Consider the following 26074-nt stretch of genomic DNA (forward strand, 5'->3'; position numbering starts at 1 on the left):
ATTATACACTAAAAGCAACTTGATGACATGATTAATTAGTTGAACCGATTAATTAACAGCTAGTGTCCCGTGTGAACTCAACATTCTCTCTCTGACTGCTAATCCTAGGATGACTCACCTTTATTATTAAGATAAGAAGTATGAAATAAGGGGCAGCCAGCTTGGCCCTATTCCGAAAGCTAGACTTATAATCTAGGAAGTAACAGAGTTCTATTCTTGGAAGTGTTTCGACTAACTATAAAGTGAGCTACTTGCTGAGACTAGGCCATTTAGAATAGTTCAGGTGTACACCGAACAAAAGGTGTCAAGTTCAGGGGATCCCGAACTATTAAGCCTTTTCTTAATATATAACTGATAAGAGGGAGTTGCTCGGATGGTAAGCACCCCTCACTTCCAATCCTAACGTCATGAGTTCGAGTCACCAAGGGAGCAAAGAAAGTGGGAGCTCCGAGGGAGGGAAAAAAAACTGATTAGAGAAGCTCAAACAATCATTAGATCTGAATAATCACACAAGAAAACAGTAAATAAAGGTGTTGCAATATGTTTATAGTTCACAAATCGAAGAGTATCTATTAAAAGAAGAAAATAAAAGTCTAGAAATACTAAAGACAGTTCATATATATAATTATAGTTCAACTTGCAAGGAGCACAATATAAGGAACTAAACAATTAAGAGTATAGAATCACTCAAAAAATGAATCCTTAGATCAATATCTGGCTTCAACGAGTGATACAGTATGGATTTCAGCTACTAAGGATGATAAAACTTCCAAATGTTCAAGCATTCATGGGATCTATTGCTTTTTGCATAGCTACATTGGCCTAAGGGTGGTCACTCGAACACTCTTTATCGAAATATTATACTATGCATATAGAAGATAATACTATGAATATCGATTAAAAACAACTTCTTAGAGATATATACTGCAGTTTCAATTTTCAAACACCCTTGATCACATGAATATTAATTAAGGGGATGCAAATGGACACACACACATGCTTTCAATCTCTTTCAGGCATTTTATCAAACAGGTGATGGGCATCTCAATAGTCAATTACAACTTACCAAATTTACCAGATGTGATTATGTTTGGTAGGTGGTTAGAGTTAAACACATATTGGTAATGTATAAATTAGTAATGAGTGAACCTATGTATTATTTATGCGGAATTAATTTTTCATGTATTAGTTATTCCACCTTCTATCCTGCATAAAACAATGTATAGGTTCACTCATAATATTATATTAGTTACGTGGATTGTGGCTTACTAAATTGTCAACCTAATCTTGTATTAATTTTATATATAAATAACTTTTTTTTTCTACCATACCAAACGTTGTATAATTATTGCCAGAATTCTTTAGCTCTAATAACAAGAGGGAAATAAACAAATGAATTACTCATTCAAGTTAACAAAAAAGGTTCATAGATAAAGGTAACTTGTGGTCTACGATTTGGATCATTTTAGGAATAGTTACTTTACTTTTATATATTTTATTTCACCAAAAAGTCGTTGAATCCTATCGACGTTACTTTTATTATATTTTACCAAAAGTTGTTGAGTCCCTATTGACATTGAGAGATCATTAGATATCATGGTAGTACGTCCATTCAAGCTGGCACAAATGCTATTGAATGGGCTCTTTGTCACACTAAGGAGATTAAATTCTTGAATGAGACTAAGTAACTTCTGACGGTCTTAATCTATTTTGATCAATTAAGATAAAAAACTTATCTCTAAACTGGAATCTACTTGACGTGACCCCGAGATAGGATATAGGGTTTGAGTGGCAAGCATTGGAAGGAATACAAAAAGAGTACAAAAATAGGGTAGCCTAATGCACTAAGCTCTCGCTTTCTGCAAGAGGTAGTTTCCACATGTCGAACTCGTACATGACCTTCTAGTCACATGACAACAACTTTACCGGTTACGTCAAAGTTCTCCTTCCATAGCATGAAAGATGAGTGTAAATGGACTAGCATAAGAAGAAAAAGAAATCTAGAAATATTATAAATAACTCATATAATAACTATAGTCCAACATGGATTCAATGTTAATACATTCAAGACCAAAAGTACATGATTTATTAATTAAGCTTCTAAAAAAAGTACATACTGATCTTCTAAACAGCTCCTGATACAACTCTAGTCTTCATAATCTGTTAAAAAAGATAAGGTTCCAATGAGTTAATTGCTCAAAAATGTTGTACTACTACAACAACAAACCCAAAAACAAAGTAAGAGCACAACAATTTTAATTTTTTTGATAATTAACCATGGTATTTGGGCTAGCTTGCGCACACTTTGAGTAATTCTAGGGGTACCTGCTACCTCCCACCAACATAGGTACCTGGTAACTATGCCCACCATTGCATAGTGTTTTTGACACTACTGGATTTGAACTTGAGACCTCATGGGTCTCTTCTGAAGTCACTAGTTTATATCTTTTGATCATTAGTTATCCAGTACATGTGCAGTTGGAGGTAGTAGGTACCTATAGAATTAGTCGAGGTGCACAATAGTATGTCAAACCTTGGTGCTATTTCAAGAACTTTTACCTTTAAAAAAGGAAGTTAGAGTAACAGAAAAATGAATTCACAGAGTTTTGGAATGTTCATAGTTAAATTTTATGAGTTGCGTACCTGAATCTGACTTGTTATTCTCTCTGGTGATAAAGACGTCGAACTTGGAATTCTGGTAATCTTCAACTTGTGTTTCCCTGATATCACTGGCTGACTTGTCAACATTTTCATTGCAATTCCTTACCTCTATGGACTTCAGAGAAGAGATTTCTCCAAACCAAGAAGGGATCTCCTTAAGAAATTCGCAATCCCTCAAAACCAAGTGTTCAAGGTTAGGAAAGGCATCATCCGCAACAGACCATTCTTCAAAGTGAGCTTTTCCAGCATGTAATTTCAAGACTCTGAGCTGAGGGAACTCGTCATCACGCACTTCCCATTTACAAGTTTCAAAGGAAATACCTTTCAGACTGAGCACTTGAAGGTTCTGAAGTGAACCAATTTCTGATAAATGCTGATGATATAGGTAAACGTTCTTCAGTGTCAAGTTTGTGAGAGTTGGTGCAGAGATGCAGAAGGGGATTGTTTTAGTGTCACGTGTGTAGCTAAGATGAATCTTGAGCGTTTCAATCCGTGCTGGAAAGTTCAATACATAGCACTGAAAGTTATCAACACCCCTGACTTTGCATCTCAGTTCCAGAAGATTAGGTGTTTTTCTCAAAATCAATAACGCTTCCAGAGCACAAGAAAAACACGGAGTGGATAGAGTTTGCAGATCATGAAGGTCTTTGGAGTTCTCAATCAATACTCTTGCATTTTCACTGGTGAAGCTGCAATTGGAAATATCCACATGTCTCAATTTATCCATCTCCCACAGTGTAATGGGTAGTGACATTTCACTGAGAGACTTTAATTTCAGAGTTTCAAGTTCCCGACAACCGGCTTCGTTTGAAAAGTGATACGTTTCTGCAGCAAAATACCTGAGGTAGACTAGATCAAATGAGAAAGAACTAATTCTAGTGAACTCCATATCTAACACTTTTAGAAACTTTAAGCTGTGGAAATGGTGAGAGAAGAGGCCAACTGAAAGACGATGGTTATGCAAAATTATAGAGACAACATGTGACAAGCACGAGCTCCAATCTACAGCATGATTCTCTTCACCATAAATGCACATGCGATGAGCTAGTTGCTTGTGACCAGAAAGGCGAGAAGACGGATTGGCATTTTGATCCCTACAAATATATACAGAAATTAGTAAAATTATAACTTGAACACTTAATTAGTTTGAGCGACAAGAGTAGCAATGATTGATATATTACCATTTTTGCCATAGGAGACGCATATCGTCCTTTGCTCTCTCCTTGCAGAAATCATGCAATAGGTCATGAATGCGACATGCTTTGATCTCACCTCGAGAACTCCTCTTGGTTCCCATCACTAGATTTCTTCCAATAAGATTTTCCAAATAGCCTTCTGCTATATCCTCCAAGCTCTTGCCTTCACAACTTTTTACGAATCCTTCTGAGATCCACAACTGTGTTAACTTCGGAACACTAATCACCCTATCCTCTAAAAGTGCTCCAAAGTAAAGAAAGCAAGGCCTCAAACGATAGGGTAAAATCTGATAACTTTGTTCTATAACGGCCCTTGAGTCTTTGCGAATGTGAGGACCTAAATTGTTGGCCAATTGTTCCCAACATTCTACTTTCTTCTCCATCTCAGCCAGAATACCAGCCACCAAAACAACTGAAAGAGGCAGTTGACCACATTTTCTTGCCATTTCTCGCCCAATTTCTGTTAGGGGTGGAGAGCAACTTTCTTCACCAAACACTTTTTTTCGGAGTAACTCCCAACTTTCATCATTGTTAAACATACGAAGCAGAAGGGGATCACTTCGAATTCTAGTGTACATGGCAACTTCATGATCTCGTGTTGTTAGAATAATTCTACTTCCGTTATTGGAATCACGGAAAGAACCTATTAGATCATCCCACACACTAGTTTCCCACACATCATCAACAAGGATGAGATATCTTTTGGAAAATAAAGTTTTGCGAAGCAGATCAGCTAATTCATCAGCTTGTTTTTCTCTACACTCAAAGTTCTCACTGATAGCATCACGTAAAATTGCTATTAACAAGTCCTTACGTGAATATACTTGAGACACACAACACTGTGCACGAATTTCAAAGTGAGAAGCAACTGACTTGTCATAGTAGAGTCTGTAGGCCAAAGTTGTCTTGCCTAGACCTGGCATACCAACAACTGATATAACATCGCGCTCTTTCGTGCCTTTTATTAGTTGGTCTCTTAACTTTTCTATGACATCCTCAAAACCAATAATTTCTTCATTCATCATTGGAGACCTTGCCAAATTTGATGTATGAACTGGGACAGTGTTCAATGCTACCAAATCCATTTTCTTTTCACGAATCTCTGCTACCTCTTCTCTGATAAGAGTAATATCCTCCATGATATCCAAGATCCAATGCTCGAGGCAGCAGACAGGAGCTTCTTCCCTTATACAAGCATCAACTATGTATTCTACCTCATGTGCTTTGCCAATCAATTGTGTAGCACAACGTTGAATTTCGTCAAGGTCATTGTGTCTCGCTTCTGCAACAGCCTGTAGAAAAGGTTGCAAGCTCTCAAATTCCTTCTGAATTGATTGAAGTTCGTCCATGACAGAAGCTAGTGAATCTGAGTGGAGGATTTGGAATTTCTTCAGGTTGTTTAAAAGGCAATCAACATAGCCTAGTCCATGAATCCTAGGCAAATTAGATTGGAACACCTTCCGAATGGTGAGGTAGATGTCTATGCTTAGACGTTCAATGTTGCTTGACAAATCAAGAACTTGTGTGATGTTCACTCCTCCTGGTGCCATGTCTTCCTTCTCCTCCTCATCTTCATATAATGAGTATACCAGAAGTCCAACATCAATAACCACAATCTCTATATCTTGAAGAAGAAATTCAAGATCTTTTATTGGCACACGGAAGATATTGGCTCTCAAAAGGTTGAGCATCTTTTGAAGGATTTCCAAGTGATCCTTCAAAGCAACTCTCTGACTAGAGTTACTATTAGTTGGTACCTCCACCAAATTGTGTACGATGGTCTCCAAAAATCCACATTCGCTGTCAAATGCATCCTCATTTAGGATGTTGGGATACCATCCTGATTGTATTGTCGACTTTAAAGATAGCAAGACATCAATATAGATCTTGCGGATGCATGGTTGAATTGGCTTAATCCTCATTCGCAAGAAATCAGAAAGCATAACATTCATTTGCTCTGGAGCCAAGTCCAGTAAATATAACCAGAGAAGCATTGATGTGTGGACAGACACAGCTAAAACATGAGTGAAGAAAATAATATGATGTTGGCCCTGATGCTCTATGAACCTCTGTGAAACAAAGTAGACGAAATTTCTCAGCAATTTCAATTCCTTTGAAACATCTTCTATATGTTCCTTTACTGTTTCGGGAACATAAAGAGGTGAATATGGATCATGAATCTTCTCTAGACCACCAATGTTCTCTAGCACAGAATGGATGATATCACTAACAAACTTGGCTGAAAGTTGTAATGATATTTTAGGAAAGGAGTATTTGGCTCTTATTTCCTTCTTGATTAACAAAATCTTGTTTTGCACCTGAGAGGCACAGTCATCAAAGTTGTCAGTTAGGTACAGTGGAGAAAGGATAAATGCAGCATCTTCGAACAGAGTTTGGACTTTCTGAGTGACATCTAGCATGTTAGGTTCATCTGTGAAACTCTGCAAGCTAATGAAAATTTTGTGGAATTCGCGTTCCAGTGTGAAGAGCTGTAGTTTTTCTATCGAAAGTTTAGGGATGGTTACAATATTGAAAAGTTGTTGCAAATTTTCCCAAGACATCTCTTCTCTCAGTGAGTTGGTGACTAAAAGAATCTGTGATGCTTCTGCAAAGAGGAAGAAGGAGAGAGCAACTCAGATGTTTGCTACCAACAGATAGGTTGTTTATACTCCCCTAAAGATATAAAGGAAGTTCAATGCATAAAGTCCTTGAGAGGCAGAAGCAGTGCAAGTATCAATACACCAAAAAACAACTTTTAGCCGCAATAAATATACATATTAATAAAGACGGTTGAGAGGTAGAAGCAGTACAAGTATCACTGTAACAAAAACTACTTTTAACAGAATATACACATTAATAAAGAGTGTTAAAGTCTTTACTGACATTAGTTAATTATTATTAGATCTAATGTGGCTATAGGCTTTAGATACATTTACAAAGAGTGTTAATTACCATTAAATTTATATATATTTAGCGGTAATTAAACTACTATCATTATCTAATTGTTGCTAAATATCATTTTATTTTTGATGTAGTGTATATATCTTTCGAAGAGAGCGTTTTACCTATCTTATTTGAAGAATTTCCCCGGCATATCAAATCTATCTCATCATAATTAAAATCTTTCTATAATCACATAACTAAAAGTGCTAAGACTCAGAAATGCTTGAACTTTTTATCTTTCACTAAAAGACTCTAGAATATCCAAAATTATGATTTTCTATTTTTCTTATATTAAATTTTAATTAGTCAACTCCAAATCATCACTTTAATTAGATGTAGGATACTTATTCAAAAAATTTCGCATCTCAATTATAGTTAATGAAATCATAAATTACCAGTCCACCATCGATTTGCCACCGGATTGCTGCTGCCAGTTAGGAGAATTGGAAAAAATGGAGTCTTTGTGATAGAGCATTGGTATAGATCTGAAACTATAAGATAAATGAAGATAATTTTCAAATTTTTTATTTAAGGCTTAAGTCATATATAACTTTGTCCGCATATTTCCCTTAAACATCTTTAACTAAGACACTTGAACACATTAAACCCTTTTTGCTGACATAGCAAAGTGTGTGACCGTGAAAAGGATAATTTTTTAGCAAAAAAAAGAATAGATTTTATATCTTCTTCTTCTTTGACAGAAAGCTCCCATCACCATTTTTCAATTGCAAGTTGCAACGTATGGTGTTTTGGGGGAAGGTTCTGGTGAAAGAGGAAAAAGCTAAGGATGTTTTTTTTTTTCTAAAAAATATATTTTTTCTTTATAACTTATTTTTATTAGTTATTCTAGGCCCACACATTTTTTATTAAAAAAAGTAGTCCCTCACCCTCACCCTCACCCACCATATAATTTTTCGTTGTCTCTTTACTTTTTTTCCCTCTCTTAACCATTCTCCCTCACTTTGATACCAAAAAGCAACCAAAACCTTTTTGTTTTTTTCTCCTCAAAATTCCAATCTTTAGAAACTAATCAGCAAAAATACCATCTTTCACTACCTCCCTGAACCCTTCAAGGTATATTCATTTATCTTAATGAATATTTATTTATTTCATGTAGAAAAATTAAATAAGTGTATTTGAATTAGCTTATTTTAAGTGATTTTTAGCTTCTTTTTTTTTAAGTTTTAAAAGTATTTGTAAACGCAAAAAGTTTAAGGCTGCAAACACACCCCAAAAAAAGGGTCAAAAGTTAAGTGTTACCGATTTATAATTTTTAGTTTCGAATTTATAAGTTACTTGTAAATATCTTCTTGAAAAATCTATTTTTTTTTTAGGTTCTTAAAAGCCCGTCTTTTTTTGCCTACTCCTGGTGCCCAAAGTCAAAGAGCTTCTTCAATAGCCAAGTTGAGCAGTCAAGCAGCGAGTTGGAGTCAAAGACAAGACAAGTCCTACTCTCAAGCAAAAGACTAAGGTATTTGTTGAGCTATAATCTTGACATTAGAAAGTTTTAATTATTTTTTCCCTCTTTATATGGTATGGGAGAAGGGTATTTTTTGATTGAGTTGGCAAAGTGGGGGAGTCAGAAATTTCATGAAGCATGTTCAATAATTACATAAGAATTTTTATTTTTTTTGATGAATGGGTGCACTAAAAATTTGAAATTCACACTGCGTAATATTAATATTTTTTTATGAATAAACGTACCAAAATTTTGAAAATCAAATTATATAATTTTTTTGTTTAATTTGATATGAAGTGAACAAAATAGCAGAAAAATAAAAGGAGGGAGTAGGAGAAAATTCAACTTAAAATGAAATCATTTTTACATTTCAAGCTTTCATCGACCTTGATGACAACAACAATAACAACGAAACATGAAAAAGGAAGCAGAATCAAATGAGGTCTTCTTTTATTCGATTTTAGCAATGATATAGAATTTTTTTAGAAGTTGCTTATTAACTTTAAATTAAATAATTATGTATAAGTTTTATTTTTAATGAAAAGAAATGGAAAGTCAAAGTTAAATTCATTGAAATTTGAACTATTTCAAAAATAACGAATTTATTAACTATTATTTAGAAAGTAATGTAACACTCACACTACGTCTGGGAATTTCCGGAGAGCCTTTAACCACTGGGGTGTACCGCCTTGTTGTTAAGGGGAGTTTTAGGCTAACATCACTCTTGAATTATAGCCCAAACTTAGGATAAATCCTTATACTATAATTGCGAATCAAAAAACACATATTTTTGTTAAAAGCAAAAAGTCTCACATTCGTGGTTAATGAGATGGGTGAACTACTTATATGGTTTTTTAAGCTTAATAAAAATGTTTAGCAGGGTAAAGTATTCAGGTGAACCAGATCTGAGGTTGTGAATGTTTTTGGCAGTTCTGGGGTTATCCTTCATGAGGTTCTTTTTAAACCTTAAGTTAGAGTTAGGATAAAACAAACTTAGATTGTGTGTATATGAAGTTTCTTGAGTATTAGTGTAGTTTTGAGTTGTTTTGTCAGAGATATTATTTTGGGCATTTGGCTAAATTGTGGTAGAGAAGTAGAAAGGTTTGAAAATGCAGAGACCACATTTTGTTGGACGGAAGGTTATTCGTGCTATGCTAACTAGCACCTTTGATTTGGTTGAGCAAATGCTGTATCTTTATGTCCGGGTGGTGAAAGCGAAAGATTTACCTTGGAAGGATCTTCATCCTTACGTTGAGGTTACGCTGGGAAACTATAGTGGTACAACTCGTCATTTTGTGAAGAAAACGAATCCTGAATGGAATCAGGTGTTTGCATTTTCAATGGATCGGATTCAGGTAATTTCCGTTCTTGAGGTGAACGTGAAAGATAAGGATGATTCCGTTGGTCGTGTTATGTTTGATTTGAATGAGATCCCTAAAAGGGTCCCCCCAGATAATCCTCTTGCTCCGCAGTGGTATAGGTTGGAGGACGGAAGTGGTAGCAAAGTTAAAGGAGAGTTGATGTTGGCTGTTTGGATGGGTACTCAAGCTGATGAAGGTTTTCCAGAATCTTGGCATTCGGATGCAGCCACTGTTAGTGGTGCTGATGCTCTTGTAAATATAAGGTCTAAGGTTTACCTCTCACCAAAGCTGTGGTACCTTAGAGTTAATGTGATTGAGGCTCGGGACTTAATTCCCGGTGACAGAAGTAGGTTTCCAGAAGTTTACGTGAAGGCCATCCTCGGAAATCAGGAATTGATAACCAAAGTTTCCAGGAGCAAGACTATTAATCCCATTTGGAATGAGGATTTAATTTTTGTAGCAGCAGAACCATTTGAGGAGCCATTGATTTTGAGCGTGGAAGATAGGGTTGCACCAAACAAAGATGTAATACTTGGAAAATGTCTTATTCATTTGCAGTACATTGATAGGAGGTTGGACCTCAGACCTATTAACAGTAAGTGGTATAATCTTGAAAAGCATGTTATTGTTGAGGGAGAAAAGGAGGAGGAAATCAACTTTGCAAGCAGGATTCACATGAGCCTATATTTAGAAGGAGGCTACCATGTTCTGGATGAATCAACAAACTACAGTGGTGATCTTAGACCAACTGCAAAACAGTTACAGAAATCCAGCAATGGTGTCCTAGAATTGGGTATTCTGAATGCTCGGGGACTTCCGCCAATGAAAACAAAGGATGGGAGGGCTTCGACAGATGCCTATTGTGTTGCCAAATATGGGCACAAGTGGGTCCAAACAAGGACAATTATAGATAGCCTTGCTCCCAAGTGGAACGAGCAATACACTTGGGAAGTATTTGATCCCTGCACTGTCATAACCATTGGTGTATTTGATAATTGTCATTACATGGAGGAGGCCAGGCTAGGGACTCGAGGATTGGAAAGGTCAGGATCCGTCTTTCAGCTTTCGAGACAGATCGTGTCTACTCACATTCTTATCCGCTATTGGTCTTTCAATCTACTGGGGTAAAGAAGATGGGCGAAATTCACTTGGCAGTTAGGTTTACTTTCTCATCGATAATGAATATGATGCATTTGTTCTCTCAGCCTCTGTTACCCAAAATGCACTATATTCATCCACTAATTGTTGAAGGTAGTTGGAATGACAAACAAACTAAGATGGACAAATTGAGGCGTCAGGCTAGTCAGATGGTCTCTATGTGGTTGAGTCGTGCTGAGCCGCCTTTGAGGAAAGAGATAGTGGAGTATATGTTAGATGTCAAGTCTGACATGTGGAGTATGAGGAAAATCAGAGCCAACCTTTTAAGAATTATGGATGTTTTAGGTGGATTAATTGCTATTAGGAAATGGTTTGATCAAATTTGCAATTGGAAAAATCCCATTACGACTCTTGTGATCCATGTCTTGTATTTGATACTAGTTCTATATCCGGAGCTTATTCTGCCTACCATATTCCTCTCGCTCTCCCTAATCGTAGTTTGGAACTATAGATATAGGCCTAGGCATCCTCCCTTCATGGACATTCGTCTTTCTTGTGCTGATGATGCTCATCCTGATGAACTGGACGAGGAGTTTGATACTTCCCCTACTTCACGTCCAACTGATATTGTTCGGATAAGGTATGACCATTTGAAATGTATTGCTGGAAGTATTCAGAATGTGGCTGGTGACATGGCTAATCAAGGGGAGAGGCTGGACTCTTTGCTGTCATGGAGAGACCCTAGAGCGACCAAACTGTTTGTTATTTCCTGCTTGATTGCTGTCATTGTTCTCTATTTCATGGGTTTTCGAGTTGTGATTCTTGTCACTGGATTTTATGTGTTAAGACATCCATGGTTCCATCACAACCTACCATCTGCTCCACTTAATTTCTTCACAAGATTGCCTGCCAGAATAGACTCTATGCTATGAGCTCTACTTGCTACTTATTATCCATTCTCGCCTTTAGTTGTTGTTATTTAGTAAAATAATGCATGCATTACCCTTGTCTATTACTACTACTTTGTTTGCTACTCTTTTCTAATCTATGTATAACTCTGTATTGCATAAAAATAATCTATGTATAATTGATGCAAGCATTACTAATACATTTTATTTAGCATTATTCTTATACACTTTATCTAATGATTTTTGAAGTGTTAATTTAGGTAAACTATTAAAGTACTTATAAGCACTTAATTTTAAGGTAAAATGTTAAAAAAATCACAAGTTATAATTTTTAACTTCTGAGTCAAAAGTTAGTCTTATAAATTATACGAAGTTATAATTTATCTACCTATCAAACATCATATAAATTATACGAAAATTAACATATGGATAATTTGTTTCTCATACAACTACCAAACAACCCGTTGCACCTTGTTTGGATGGTTGATATTGTTACAGAATGTATATAGATATCTTTCTTGATATTGTACAAAGCTATAGATAGATAGCAATCTTTAGGATTTCCNAATGCATAAAGTCCTTGAGAGGCAGAAGCAGTGCAAGTATCAATACAACAAAAAACAACTTTTAGCCGCAATAAATATACATATTAGTAAGTCCTTGAGAGGTAGAAGCAGTACAAGTATCACTGTAACAAAAACAACTACTTTGAACGGAATATACACATTAATAAAGAGTGTTAAAGTCTTTACTTAGATCTAATGTCGCTATAGGCTTTAGATACATTTACAAAGAGTGTTAATTACCACTAAAACTATATATATTTAACGGTAATTAAACTATTACCATTATCTAATTGTTGCGAAATATCATTTTTGATGTAGTGTATATATATCTTTCGAAGAGAGCGTTTTACCTATCTTATTTGAAGAATTTCCCCGTCATATCAAATCTATCTCATCATAATTAAAATCTTTCTATAATCACATAACTAAAAGTGCTAAAACTCAGAAATGCTTGAACTTTTTATCTTTCACTAAAAGACTCTAGAATATCCAAAATTATGATTTTCTATTTTTCTTATATTAAATTTTAATTATTCAACTCCAAATCATCACTTTAATTAGATGTAGGATACTTATTAAAAAAAAATTCGCATCTCAATTATAGATAATGAAATCATAAATTACCAGTCCACCAGCGATTTGCCACCGGATTGCCGCTGCCAGTTAAGAGAATTGGAAAAAATGGAGACTTTGTGATAGAACATTGGTATAGATCTGAAACTATAAGATAAATGAAGATAATTTTCAATTTTTTTATTTAAGGCTTAAGTCATATAGCTTATTCGCATTTTTCATTTAAACACCTTAACTAAGACACTTGAACACATTAAACCCTTTTTGCTGACATAGCAAAGTGTGTGACCGTGAAAAGGATAATTTTTTAGCAAAAAAAAGAATAGATTTTATATCTTCTTCTTCTTTGACAGAAAGCTCCCATCACCATTTTTCAATTGCAAGTTGCAACGTATGGTGTTTTGGGGGAAGGTGTTATGCGGGAAGGTTCTGATGAAAGAGGAAAAAACTAAGGATGGTTTTTTTTTGCTAAAAAATATATTTTTTCTTTATAATTTATTTTTATTAGTTATTCTAGTCCCACACATTTTTTATTAAAAATAATCCCTCACCCACCATGTCATACTAATTTTTTGTTGTCTCTTCATTTTTTTTCCCTCTCTAAACCATTCTCCCTCACTTTGATACCAAAAAGCAACCAAAACCTTTTTGTTTTTTTCTCCTCAAAATTCCAATCTTTAGAAACTAATCAGCAAAAATACCATCTTTCACTCACCTCCCATGAACCCTTCAAGGTATATTCAACTCTCTTAATTAATATTTATTTATTTCATGTAGAAAAACTAAATAAGTGTATTTGAATTAGCTTATTTTAAGTGATTTTTAGCTTCTTCTTTTTTTTTTTTTTTTTTTTTAAAGTTTTAAAAGTATTTGTAAACGCAAAAAGTTTAAGGCTGAAAACACACCCCAAAAAAAGGGTCAAAAGTTAAGTGTTACCAATTTATAATTTTTAGTTTCGAATTTATAAGTTACTTATAAATATCTTCTTGAAAAATCTATTTTTTTTTTACGTTCTTGGTATTTGTTGAGCTATAATCTTGACATTAGAAAGTTTGAATTATTTTTTCCCTCTTTTTATGGTACGGGAGAAGGGTATTTTTTGATTGAGTTGACTAAGTGGGCAGTCAAAAATTTCATGAAGCATGTACAAAAATTACATAAGCAAATTTTTTTTTTTGATGAATGGGTGCACTAAAAAATTTTAAATTCACACTGCGTAATATTAATATTTTTTTATGAATAAACGTACCAAAATTTTGAAAATCAAATTGTATAATATTTTTGTTTAATTTGATATGAAGTGAACAAAATAGCAGAAAAATAAAAGGAGGGTGTAGGAGAAAATTCAACTTAAAATGAAATCATTTTTACATTTCTAGCTTTCATCGACTCTAATTACTAGGGTGTCCTTCCAAACAGGCCCTAATTATATATTTGTTGTTGTGCATTTCCAACTTGAAGACAAGGCAACTTAGTATTGTCAATGACACATTTTTTTAATTTCAGTTCTTAGTTTTTTAACAAAAATTAACAGAAGGATGTTTGTTGTCAAGTTTGGTATGGTTAAAAGATGTTTTTGTTCATAATTATAGTATAAGGATGTATACTAAGTTTGGGTTATACTTCAAGGATGATTTTAGCCCAAAAATGTGTGCAAAGTGTGATATTTAACCATTTATACTTATATACAAGATATAATTTTTCGGTGAAGGGTGTTCACCTAACCATCTCTAAGTTTGTTGATAAACTTTATTCATTGTACTTGCTATATCTTATTTGATTTATATGGTTTTTTAAGCTTAAAAAATGTTTTGCAGGGAGAAGCATTCAGCTGAACTAGATCTGAGGTTGTGAATGATTTTGGCAGTTTGGGGTTATCCTTCATGAGGTTCTTTTTAAACCTTAAGTTAGAATTAGGATAAAACAAACTTGGATTGCATGTGTTGTATATGAAGTTTCTTGAGTATTAGTGTAGTTTTGAGTTGTTCCTCAGAGATATTATTTAGGATTTTTTTTGTTATCTGTTGGACATTTGGCTAAATTGTGGTGGAGAAGTAGAAAGGTTTGAAAATGCAGAGACCACCTCAAGAAGATTTTGATGGAGGGAAGGTTACTGGTGATATGCTTACTAGGACCTATGATTTGGTTGAGCAAGTGCAGTATCTTTATGTCCGGGTGGTGAAACCGAAAGATTTACCTGGGAAGGATCTTGATCCTTACGTTGAGGTTAGGCTGGGAAACTATAGTGGTACAACTCGTCATTTTGTGAAGAAAACGAATCCTGAATGGAATCAGGTGTTTGCATTTTCAATGGATAGGATTCAGGTAATTTCCGTTCTTGAGGTGAACGTGAAAGATAAGGATGATTCTGTTGGTCGTGTTATGTTTGATTTGAATGAGATCCCTAAAAGGGTCCCCCCAGATAATCCTCTTGCTCCGCAGTGGTATAGGTTGGAGGACGGAAGTGGTAGCAAAGTTGAAGGAGAGTTGATGATGGCTGTTTGGATGGGTACTCAAGCTGATGAAGCCTTTGCAGAATCTTGGCATGCGGATGCAGCCACTGTTAGTGGTGCTGATTCTCTTGTGAATATAAGGTCTAAGGTTTACCTCTCACCAAAGCTGTGGTACCTTAGAGTTAATGTGATTGAGGCTCAGGACTTAATTCCCGGTGACAGAAGTAGGTTTCCAGAAGTTTACGTGAAGGCCATCCTCGGAAATCAGGAATTGATAACCAAAGTTTCCAGGAGCAAGACTATTAATCCCATTTGGAATGAGGATTTGATTTTTGTAGCAGCAGAACCATTTGAGGAGCCATTGATTTTGAGCGTGGAAGATAGAGTTGCACCGAACAAAGATGTAATACTTGGAAAATGTCTTATTCATTTGCAGTACATTGAGAGGAGGTTGGGCCACAGACGTATGAACAGCAAGTGGTATAATCTTGAAAAGCATGTTATTGTTGAGGGAGAAAAGGAGGAGGAAATCAACTTTGCAAGCAGGATTCACATGAGCCTATATTTAGAAGGAGGCTACCATGTTCTGGATGAATCAACAAACTACAGTGGTGATCTTAGACCAACTGCAAAACAGTTGCAGAAATCCAGCATTGGTATCCTAGAATTGGGTATTCTGAATGCTCGGGGACTTCCGCCGATGAAAACAAAGGATGGGAGGGCTTCGACAGATGCCTATTGTGTTGCCACATATGGGCACAAGTGGGTCCAAACAAGGACAATTATAGATAGCCTTGCTCCCAAGTGGAACGAGCAATACACTTGGGAAGTATTTGATCCCTTCACTGTCATAACCATTGGTGTATTTGATAATTGTCATCTACATGGAGGAGATAAACCTGGAGGCCAGGCTAGGGACTCGAGGATTGGAAAGGTCAGGATCCGTCTTTCAGCTCTCGAGACAGATCGTGTCTACACACATTCTTATCCGTTGTTGGTCTTTCAATCTACTGGGGTAAAGAAGATGGGTGAAATTCACTTGGCAGTTAGGTTTACTTGCTCATCATTAATGAATATGATGCATTTGTTCTCTCAGCCTCTGTTACCCAAAATGCACTATATTCATCCACTAATTGTTGAAGCTAATTGGATTCACAAACAAATGAAGATAGACAAGTTGAGGCATCAGGCTAATCAGATGGTCTCTATGTGGTTGAGCCGTGCTGAGCCGCCTTTGAGGAAAGAGATAGTGGAGTATATGTTAGATGTCAACTCTGACATGTGGAGTATGAGGAAAATCAGAGCCAACTTTTTAAGAATTATGGATGTTTTAGGTGGATTAATTGCTATTAGGAAATGGTTTGATCAAATTTGCAATTGGAAAAATCCCATTAGGACTCTTGTGATCCATGTCTTGTTCATGATACTAGTTCTATATCCGGAGCTTATTCTGCCTACCGTATTCCTCTCGCTCTCCTTAATCGTAGTTTGGAACTATAGATATAGGCCTAGGCATCCTCCCTTCATGGACATTCGTCTTTCTTGTGCTGATGATGCTCATCCTGATGAACTGGACGAGGAGTTTGATACTTTCCCTACTTCACGTCGAACTGATATTGTTCGGATAAGGTATGACCGTTTGAAAAGTATTGCTGGAAGTTTTCAGAATGTGGCTGGTGACATAGCTAATCAACTGGAGAGGCTGGACTCTTTGCTGTCATGGAGAGACCCTACAGCGACCAAACTGTTTGTTATTTCCTGCTTGATTGCTGTCATTGTTCTCTATTTCATGGGTTTTCGAGTTGTGATTCTTGTCACTGGATTTTATGTGTTAAGACATCCATGGTTCCATCAGAACCTACCATCTGCTCCACTCAATTTCTTCACTAGATTGCCTGCCAGAATAGAGTCTATGCTATGAGCTCCACTTGCTACTTATTATCCATTCTCGCCTTTAGTTGTCGTTATTTAGAAAAATAATGCATGCATTACCCTTGTCTATTACTACTACTTTGTTTGCTACTCTTTTCTAATCTATGTATAACTCTGTATTGCATAAAAATAATCTATGTATAATTGATGCAAGCATTACTAATACATTTTATTTAGCATTATTCTTATACACTTTATCTAATGATTTTTGAAGTGTTAATTTAGGTAAACTATTAAAGTACTTATAAGCACTTAATTTTAAGGTAAAATGTTAAAAAAATCACAAGTTATAATTTTTAACTTCTGAGTCAAAAGTTAGTCTTATAAATTATACGAAGTTATAATTTATCTACCTATCAAACATCATATAAATTATACGAAAATTAACATATGGATAATTTGTTTCTCATACAACTACCAAACAACCCGTTGCACCTTGTTTGGATGGTTGATATTGTTACAGAATGTATATAGATATCTTTCTTGATATTGTACAAAGCTATAGATAGATAGCAATCTTTAGGATTTCCTCTTTATTTCTTTCCTTAGTTAGCTTCTACTATTATTGTATTTATGCATGTTTACCTATTGAATAAGATACAAGTTATTCTCTCCAATTCCTTGCACATGGTATCAGAGCATAACCAGAATTGTGAGACTTGAAGTGGTGGTTCTCGACCCTCACCACTGGTGGTTGCCGGAATTAGCCGCTGCCATATTTCTGGTTCATGTGACTTCACCACTGGTGGTCTATCTTATTGATTTGACGTTGCCTTAAGATTTCCAGTTGATTTATGATGGATTTCTTATCATTGGACTACGTTTTGAAGATTTAGCATCAAGATCCAGGTTCTGCAATCTTTCTTTTGGTGATACTTTAGTTTGAATTCCTTTCTCTGCTGCTGTTTGGTCTGTCTTGAACCAACAGAAAGATCAGACAGTAGTCTGGTTCAAATTTCCTCTCTGTTGCTTGATTGGTTTTTCTGTCCGGAGCCTTTGGCTATTCATATTTTAGTTTATTGTTACTCTGTGAACTTCTGGGTATTCGAACCATCTGAACTCTGTTTTGGGTTATTTGGTTTTCTCTGGTTTTCTCTACTTGAGTTGAGCCATTTTGTGAAGTTGACTATTCTCTTGTTAAAACCTTTATATTGGGAGTTTTGGTGATTTCTCTGTTAATTTGCGTTGATATTGNAAATTGTGTACGATGGTCTCCAAAAACCTACCTTCACTGTCAATTGCATCCTCACTTTCGATGTTGGTACACCATCCTGATTGTATTGTCGACTTTAATGATAGCAAGACATCAACATAGATCTTGCGGATGCATGGTTCAATCGGCTTAATCCTCATTCAAAGCATAACATTCATTTGCTCTGGAGCCAAGTCTGGTAAATACAACCAGATAAGCGTTGATATGTGGCCGGACAAAATCTGATTAGAGAAGCTCAAACAATCATTAGATCTGAATAATCACACAAGAAAACAGTAAATAAAGGTGCTGCAATATGTTTATAGTTCACAAATCGAAGAGTATCTATTAAAAGAAGAAAACAAAAGTCTAGAAATACTAAAGACAGTTCATATATATAATTATAGTTCAACTTGAAAGGAGCACAATATAAGGAACTAAACAATTAAGAGTATGGAATCACTCAAAAAATGAATCCTCGATCAATCTATGGCTTCGACGAGTGATACAGTATGGACTTCACAACTAATGATGATAAAACGTCCTAATGTTCTAGCATTCATAGGATCTATTTCTTTTCACAATTGTCCAGAGAGGTGCATAACTACATTGACCCAAGGGTGGTCACTCGAACACCCATTGTCGAAATATTATATTATGCATATAGAAGATAATACTGTGTATATCGATCAAAAACAACTTCTTAGAGATAGATACTGCAGTTTCAATTTTCAAACACCCTTGATCATATGATCACATGAATATTAATTAAGGGGATGCAAATGGACGCACACACATGCTTTCAATCTCTTTCAGGTATTTTATCAAACAGGTGATGGGCATCTCAATAGTCAATTAAAACTTACCAAACTTACCAGACGTGATTATCGTTTGGTAGTTGGTTAGAGTTAAACACATATTAGTAATGTTTAAATTAGTAATGAGTGAACTTATATATTATTTATATGGAATTAATTTTTCATATATTAGTTATTCCACCTTCTATCATGCATAAAATAATATATAGGTTCACTCATAATATTATATTAGTTATGTGGATTGTGAGTTACTAAATTGTCAATCTAATCTCGTATTAATTTTATATATATATAACTTTTTTTTTCTACAATACCAAACGTTGTATAAATTATTGCCAGAATTCTTTAGCTTTAATAACAAGAGGGAAATAAACAAATGAATTACTCATTAAAGTAAACAAAAGAGGTTCATAGACAATTCATTATTATACATTAAAAGCAACTTGATGACATGATTAATTAACAGCTAGTGTCCCGTGTGAACTCAGCATTCTCTCTCTGACTGCTAATCCTAAGATGACTCACCTTTATTATTATGATGATAAGAAGTATGAATTAAGGGGAAGTAACAGAGTTCTATTCTTGGAAGTGTTTCGACTAACCATAAAGAAAACTACTTACTGAGACTAGGCCATTTAGAATAGTTCAGGTGTACACCGAACAAAAGGTGTCAAGTTCAGGGGATCCCGAACTATTAAGCCTTTTCTTAATATGTAACTGATAAGAGGGAGTTGTTCGGATGGTAAGCACCCCTCACTTTCAATCCTAACGTTGTGAGTTCGAGTCACCTAGGGAGCAAAAAAAATGGGATCTCCTTGGGAGGGGAAAAACAACTGATAAGAGAAGCTCAAACAATCATTAGATCTGAATAATCACACAAGAAAACAGTAAATAAAAGTGCTGCAATATGTTTATAGTTCACAAATCGAAGAGTATCGATTAAAAGGAGAAATCAAAAGTCTAGAAATACTAAAGACAGTTCATATATATAATTATAGTACAACTTGGAAGGAGCACAATTTAAGGAACTAAACAATTAAGTGTATGGAATCACTCAAAAAATGAATCCTCAATCAATCCTTAGATCAATCTCTGGCTTCGACGAGTGATACAGCATGGATTTCAGCTACTAATGATGATAAAACTTCCAAATGTTCTAGCATTCATGGGATCTATGCATATAGAAGATAATACTATGAATATTGATCAAAAACAACTTCTTAGAGATATACACTGCAGTTTCAATTTTCAAACACCCTTGTTCATATGATCACATGAATATTAATTAAGGGGATGCAAATGGACACACACACACATGCTTTCAATCTCTTTCAGGCATTTTATCAAACAGGTGATGGGCATCTCAATAGTCAATTACAACTTACCAAATTTACCAGACGTGATTATGTTTGGTAGTTGGTTAGAGTTAAACACATATTAGTAATGTATAAATTAGTAATGAGTGAACCTATGTATTATTTATATGGAATTATTTTTTCATGTATTAGTTATTCCACGTTCTATCCTACATAAAATAATATATAGGTTCACTCATAATATTATATCAGTTATGTGGATTGTGGGTTACTATCAACCTAATCTCGTATTAATTTTATATATAAATAACTTTTTTTTTCTACCATACCAAACGTTGTATAAATTATTGCCAGAATTCTTTAGCTTTAATAACAAGAGAGAAATAAACAAATGAATTACTCATTAAAGTTAACAAAAGAGGTTCATAGACAAAGGTAACTTGTGGTCTACAAATTGGATAATTTTAGGAAATAGTTACTTTACTTTTATATATTTTATTTCACCAAAAAGTCATTGAATCCTATCGACGTTACTTTTATTATATTTTACCAAAAGTTGTTGAGTCCATACTGACATTGAGAGAGCATTAGATATCATTGTAGTACGTCCTTTCAAGCTGGCACAAATGCTATTGAATGGGCTCTTTGTCACACTAAGGAGATTAAAATCTCGAATAAGACTAAGTAACTTCTGACGGTCTTAATCTATTTTGATCGATTAAGATAAAAAACTTATCTCTAAAGTGGAATCTACTTGACGTGACCCTGAGATAGGATATAGGGTTTGAGTGGCAAGCATTGGAAGGAATACAAAACGAGTACAAAAATAGGGTAGCCTAATGACTAAGCTCTCGCTTTCTGCAAGAGGTATTTTCCACATGTCGAACTCGTACATGACCTTCTAGTTACATGACAACAACTTTACCGGTTACGTCAAAGTTCTTCCTCCATAACATGAAAGATGAGTGCAAATAGACTAACGTAAGAAGAAAAAGAAATCTAGAAATATTATAAATAACTCATATAATAACTATAGTCCAACATGGATTCAATGTTACTCAATACATTCAAGACCAAAAGTACATGATTTATTAATTAAGCTTCTAAAAGAAGTACATACTGATCTTCTAGACATCTCCTGATACAACTCTAGTCTTCATAATCTGTTAAAAAGGAAAAAGTTTCAATGAGTTAATTGCTCAAAAATGTTGTACTACTACAACAACATGCCCAAACAGAAAGTAAGAGCACAATGATTTTTTTTAATTTTTTTTAATAATTAACCATGGTATTTGTGCTAGCTTGTGCGCACTTTTGAGTAATTCTAGGGGTACCTGCTACCTCCCACCAACATAGGTACTTAGTAACTCTGCCCACCATCACATAGTGTTTTTGACAGTACTGGATTTGAACTTGAGACCTCATGGGTCTCTTCTGAAGTCACTAGTTGATTTCTTTTGATCATCAGTTATCTAGTACATGTGCGGTTGGAGGTAGTAGGTACCTATAGAATTAGTCGAGGTGCACAATAGTATTTCAAACCTTGGTGCTATTTCAAGAACTTTTACCTTTAAAAAAGGAAGTTAGATAACAGAAGAAATGAATTCACAAAGTTTTGGAATGTTCATAGTTAAATTTTATGAGTTGCGTACCTGAATCTGACTTGTTATTTTCTCTGGTGATAAAGACGTCAAACTTGTAATTATCGTAATCTTGAACTTGTGTTTCCTTGATATCCCTGGCTGAATTCTCAACATTTTCATTGCAATTCCTTACCTCAATGGACTTCAGAGAAGAGATTTCTCCAAACCAAGAAGGGATCTCCTTAAGAAATTCGNTTGAAAAGTCGTTGCGAATTTTCCCAAGACATCTCTTCTCTCAGTGAGTTGGTGAATAAAAGAATCTGTGATGCTTCTGCAAAGAGGAAGAAGGAGAGAGCAACTCAGATGCTTTCATACTGATTGCAACCAACAGATAGGTTGTTTATACTCCCCTAATGATATAAAGGAAGTTCAATGCATAAAGTCCTTGAGAGGCAGAAGCAGTGCAAGTATCAATACAACAAAAAATAACTTTTAGCCACAAAAATATACATATTAAGTAAGTCCTTGACAGGTAGAAGCAGTACAAGTATCACTGTAACAAAAACAACTACTTATACACATTAATAAAGAGTGTTAAAAGTCTTTACTGACATTAGTTAATCATTATTAAATCTAATGTAGCTATAGACTTTAGATACATTTACAAAAAGTGTTAATTACCACTAAAACTACATATATTTAGCGGCAATTAAACTATTACCATTATCTAATTGTTGCTAAATATAATTTTTGATGTAGTGTATATATCTTTCGAAGAGAGCGTTTTACCTATCTTATTTGAAGAATTTCCCCATCATATCTAATCTATCTCATAATTAAAATCTTTCTATAATCACATAACTAAAAGTGCTAAGACTCAGAAATGCTTGAACTTTTTATCTTTCACTAAAAGACTCTAGAATATCCAAAATTATTTTTCTTATATTAAATTTTAATTATTCAACTCCAAATCATCACTTTAATTAGATGTAGGATACTTATTCAAAAAATTTCGTATCTCAATTATAGATAATGAAATCATAAATTACCAGTCCACCATCGATTTGCCACCGGATTGCCGCTGCCAGTTAGGAGAATTGGAAAAAATGGAGACTTTGTGATAGAGGATTGGTATAGATCTGAAACTATAAGATAAATGAAGATAATTTTCAATTTTTTTATTTAAGGCTTAAGTCATATCTAACTTGTCTGCATATTTCAAGTTATCAACTGTACAACACACTAGTTTCTCAAGTGTAGGGCCATATACATAAGCTTAAAAATCAATTTTGAGTTGGCAAGTTTGTTCAAGTCACAAAAGCATAATATATCTTAATATGCTACTCCATTATTGCCCACATTATAAGATAAACAATTCATTATTATACACTAAAAGCAACTTGATGACATGATTAATTAGTTGAGCCGATTAATTAACAGCTAGTGTCCCGTGTGAACTCAGCATTCTCTCTCTGACTGCTAATCCTAGGATGACTCACCTTTATAGTTCAACTTGGAAGGAGCACAATATAAGGAACTAAACAATTAAGTATATGGAATCACTCAAAAAATGAATCCTCAATCAATCCTTAGATCAATCTCTGGCTTCGACGAGTGATACAGCATGGATTTCAGCTACTAATGATGATAATTCCAAATGTTCTAGCATTCATGGGATCTATTGCTTTTCGCATAGCTACATTGACCTAAGGGTGGTCACTCGAACACTTTTTATCGAAATATTATACTATGCATATAGAAGATAATACTATGAATATTGGTCAAAAACAACATTTAAGAGATATACACTGCAGTTTCAAACACCCTTGATCGTATGATCACACATGAATATTAATCAAGGGGACGCAAATGGACACACACATGCTTTCAATCTCTTTCAGGCATTTTATCAAACAGGTGATGGGCATCTCAATAGTCAATTAAAACTTACCAAATTTACCAGACGTGATTATCGTTTGGTAGTTGGTTAGAGTTAAACACATGTTAGTAATGTATAAATTAGTAATGAGTGAACCTATGTATTATTTATACGGAATTAATTTTTCATGTATTAGTTATTCCACTTTCTATCATGCATAAAATAATATATAGGTTCACTCATAGTATTATATTAGTTATGTGGATTGGGGGTTACTAAATTGTCAACCTAATCTAGTATTAATTTTATATATAAATAACTTTTTTTTTCTACCATATCAAACGTTGTATAAATTATTGCCAGAATTCTTTAGCTTTAATAACAAGAGGGAAATAAACAAATGAATTACTCATTAAAGTTAACAAAAAAGGTTCATAGACAAAGGTAACTTGTGGTCTACAAATTGGATAATTTTAGGAAATAGTTACTTTACTTTTATATATTTTATTTCACCAAAAAGTCGTTGAATCCTATTGACGTTACTTTTATTATATTTTACCAAAAGTTGTTGAGTCCCTATTGACATTGAGAGAGCATTAGATATCATGGTAGTACGTCCTTTCGAGCTGGCACAAATGCAATTGAATGGGCTCTTTGTCACACTAAGGAGATTAAATTCTCGAGTGAGACTAAGTAACTTCTGACGGTCTTAATCTATTTTGATTGATTAAGATAAAAAACTTATCTCTAAAGTGGAATCTACTTGACGTGACCCTGAGATAAGATATAGGGTTTGAGTGGCAAGCATTGGAAGGAATACAAAAAGAGTACAAAAATAGGGTAGCCTAATGTAGTAAGCTCTCACTTTTTGCAAGAGGTATTTTCCACATGTCGAACTCGTACATGACCTTCTAGTTACATGACAACACCTTTACTGCTTACGTCAAAGTTCTCCTTCCATAGCATGAAAGATGAGTGTAAATGGACTAACGTAAGAAGAAAAAGAAATCTAGAAATATTATAAATAACTCATATAATAACTATAGTCCAACATGGATTCAATGTTAATACATTCAAGACCAAAAGTACATGATTTATTAATTAAGCTTCTAAAAGAAGTACACACTGATCTTCTAAACAGCTCCTGATACACCTCTAGTCTTCATTATCTGTTAAAAAAGAAAAGGTTCCAATGAGTTAATTGCTCAAAAATGTTGTACTACAACAACATACCCAAACAGAAAGTAAGAGCACAGTGATTTTTTTTTTTGTTTTTTTGGTATAATTAACCATGGTATTTGGGCTAGCTTGTGCGCACTTTTGAGTAATTCTAGGGGTACCTGCTTTCTCCCACCAACATAGGTACCTAGTAACTCTGCCCACCATCGCATAGTGTTTTTGCCTCTACTGGATTTGAACCTAAGATCTCATGTGTCTCTTCTGAAGTCACTAGGTGATTTCTTTTCTTCAGTCTGGCTTGGACAGAGTTATTTGGTAGCTGTGTTGCTTGGAGGTAGTAGGTACCTATAGAATTAGTCGAGGTGCATAATAGCATTTCAAACCTTGGTGGTATTTCAAAAACTTTTACCTTTAAAAAAGGAAGTTAGAGAAACAGAAGAAATGAATTCACAGAGTTCTATAATGANAATAATTAACCATGGTATTTGTGCTAGCTTGTGCGTACTTTTGAGTAATTCTAGGGGTACCTGCTACCTCCCACCAACATAGGTACTTAGTAACTCTGCCCACCATCGCATAGTGTTTTTGACAGTACTGGATTTGAACTTGAGACCTCATGGGTCTCTTCTGAAGTCACTAGGTGATTTCTTTTCTTCAGTCTGGCTTGGACAGAGTTATTTGGTAGCTGTGTTGCTTGGAGGTAGTAGGTACCTATAGAATTAGTCGAGGTGCATAATAGCATTTCAAACCTTGGTGGTATTTCAAAAACTTTTACCTTTAAAAAAGGAAGTTAGAGAAACAGAAGAAATGAATTCACAGAGTTCTATAATGATACTTGGAATGTTCGTAGTTTAATTTTATGAGTTATGTACCTGAATCTGACTTGTTATTCTCTCTGGTGATAAAGACATCGAACTTGTATTGGCACACGGAAGATATTGGCTCTCAAAATCATCT

At 34.7% G+C, this 26074-nt stretch overlaps 2 protein-coding genes and 1 pseudogene across 4 annotated transcripts; 2 read left to right on the plus strand and 1 right to left on the minus strand.

Annotated features, from left to right (window-relative positions):
- Nucleotides 1-1983: 1983 nt before the first annotated feature.
- Nucleotides 1984-23205, minus strand: LOC125862047 (putative late blight resistance protein homolog R1B-23). 3 transcript variants are annotated; one of them, XM_049542023.1, is made up of 4 exons: nt 23109-23205; nt 3843-6462; nt 2644-3755; nt 1984-2160 (listed from the first exon to the last, which is right to left on the minus strand). In XM_049542023.1, exons 2-4 carry the CDS (start codon nt 6416-6418, stop codon nt 2147-2149), a joined length of 3702 nt encoding a protein of 1233 aa, XP_049397980.1. In that variant the 5' UTR covers nt 6419-6462; nt 23109-23205; the 3' UTR covers nt 1984-2146. The 3 variants fall into 3 exon arrangements, with proteins under 3 accessions (XP_049397980.1, XP_049397981.1, XP_049397979.1); XM_049542024.1 differs by lacking the exon at nt 23109-23205 and adding an exon at nt 12817-12896; XM_049542022.1 differs by lacking the exon at nt 23109-23205 and adding an exon at nt 7196-7312.
- Nucleotides 9144-17274, plus strand: LOC125862050 (FT-interacting protein 3-like; annotated as a pseudogene).
- Nucleotides 13290-17198, plus strand: LOC125862048 (FT-interacting protein 3-like). Its single transcript, XM_049542025.1, has 2 exons — nt 13290-13499; nt 14583-17198. The coding sequence occupies exon 2, from the start codon at nt 14836-14838 to the stop codon at nt 17137-17139; it is 2304 nt and encodes a 767-aa protein (XP_049397982.1). The 5' UTR covers nt 13290-13499; nt 14583-14835; the 3' UTR covers nt 17140-17198.
- Nucleotides 23206-26074: the final 2869 nt, after the last annotated feature.

The sequence above is a fragment of the Solanum stenotomum genome, chromosome 4 (assembly GCF_019186545.1).
Source record: "Solanum stenotomum isolate F172 chromosome 4, ASM1918654v1, whole genome shotgun sequence".
NCBI classification, from domain to species: Eukaryota; Viridiplantae; Streptophyta; class Magnoliopsida; order Solanales; family Solanaceae; genus Solanum; species Solanum stenotomum.

What these genes read in the sequence shown, in the direction of transcription:
- LOC125862047 (XM_049542023.1), bottom strand. Translation starts at nt 6,418, where the DNA reads ATGTCTTGGGAAAATTTGCAACAACTTTTCAATATTGTAACCATCCCT. An exon ending in CGTCTCCTATGGCAAAAATG is followed by an intron (nt 3,756 to 3,842) that starts GTAATATATCAA and finishes ATATATTTGTAG; the next exon opens with GGATCAAAATGCCAATCCGT.
- LOC125862048 (XM_049542025.1), top strand. Translation starts at nt 14,836, where the DNA reads ATGCAGAGACCACCTCAAGAAGATTTTGATGGAGGGAAGGTTACTGGT.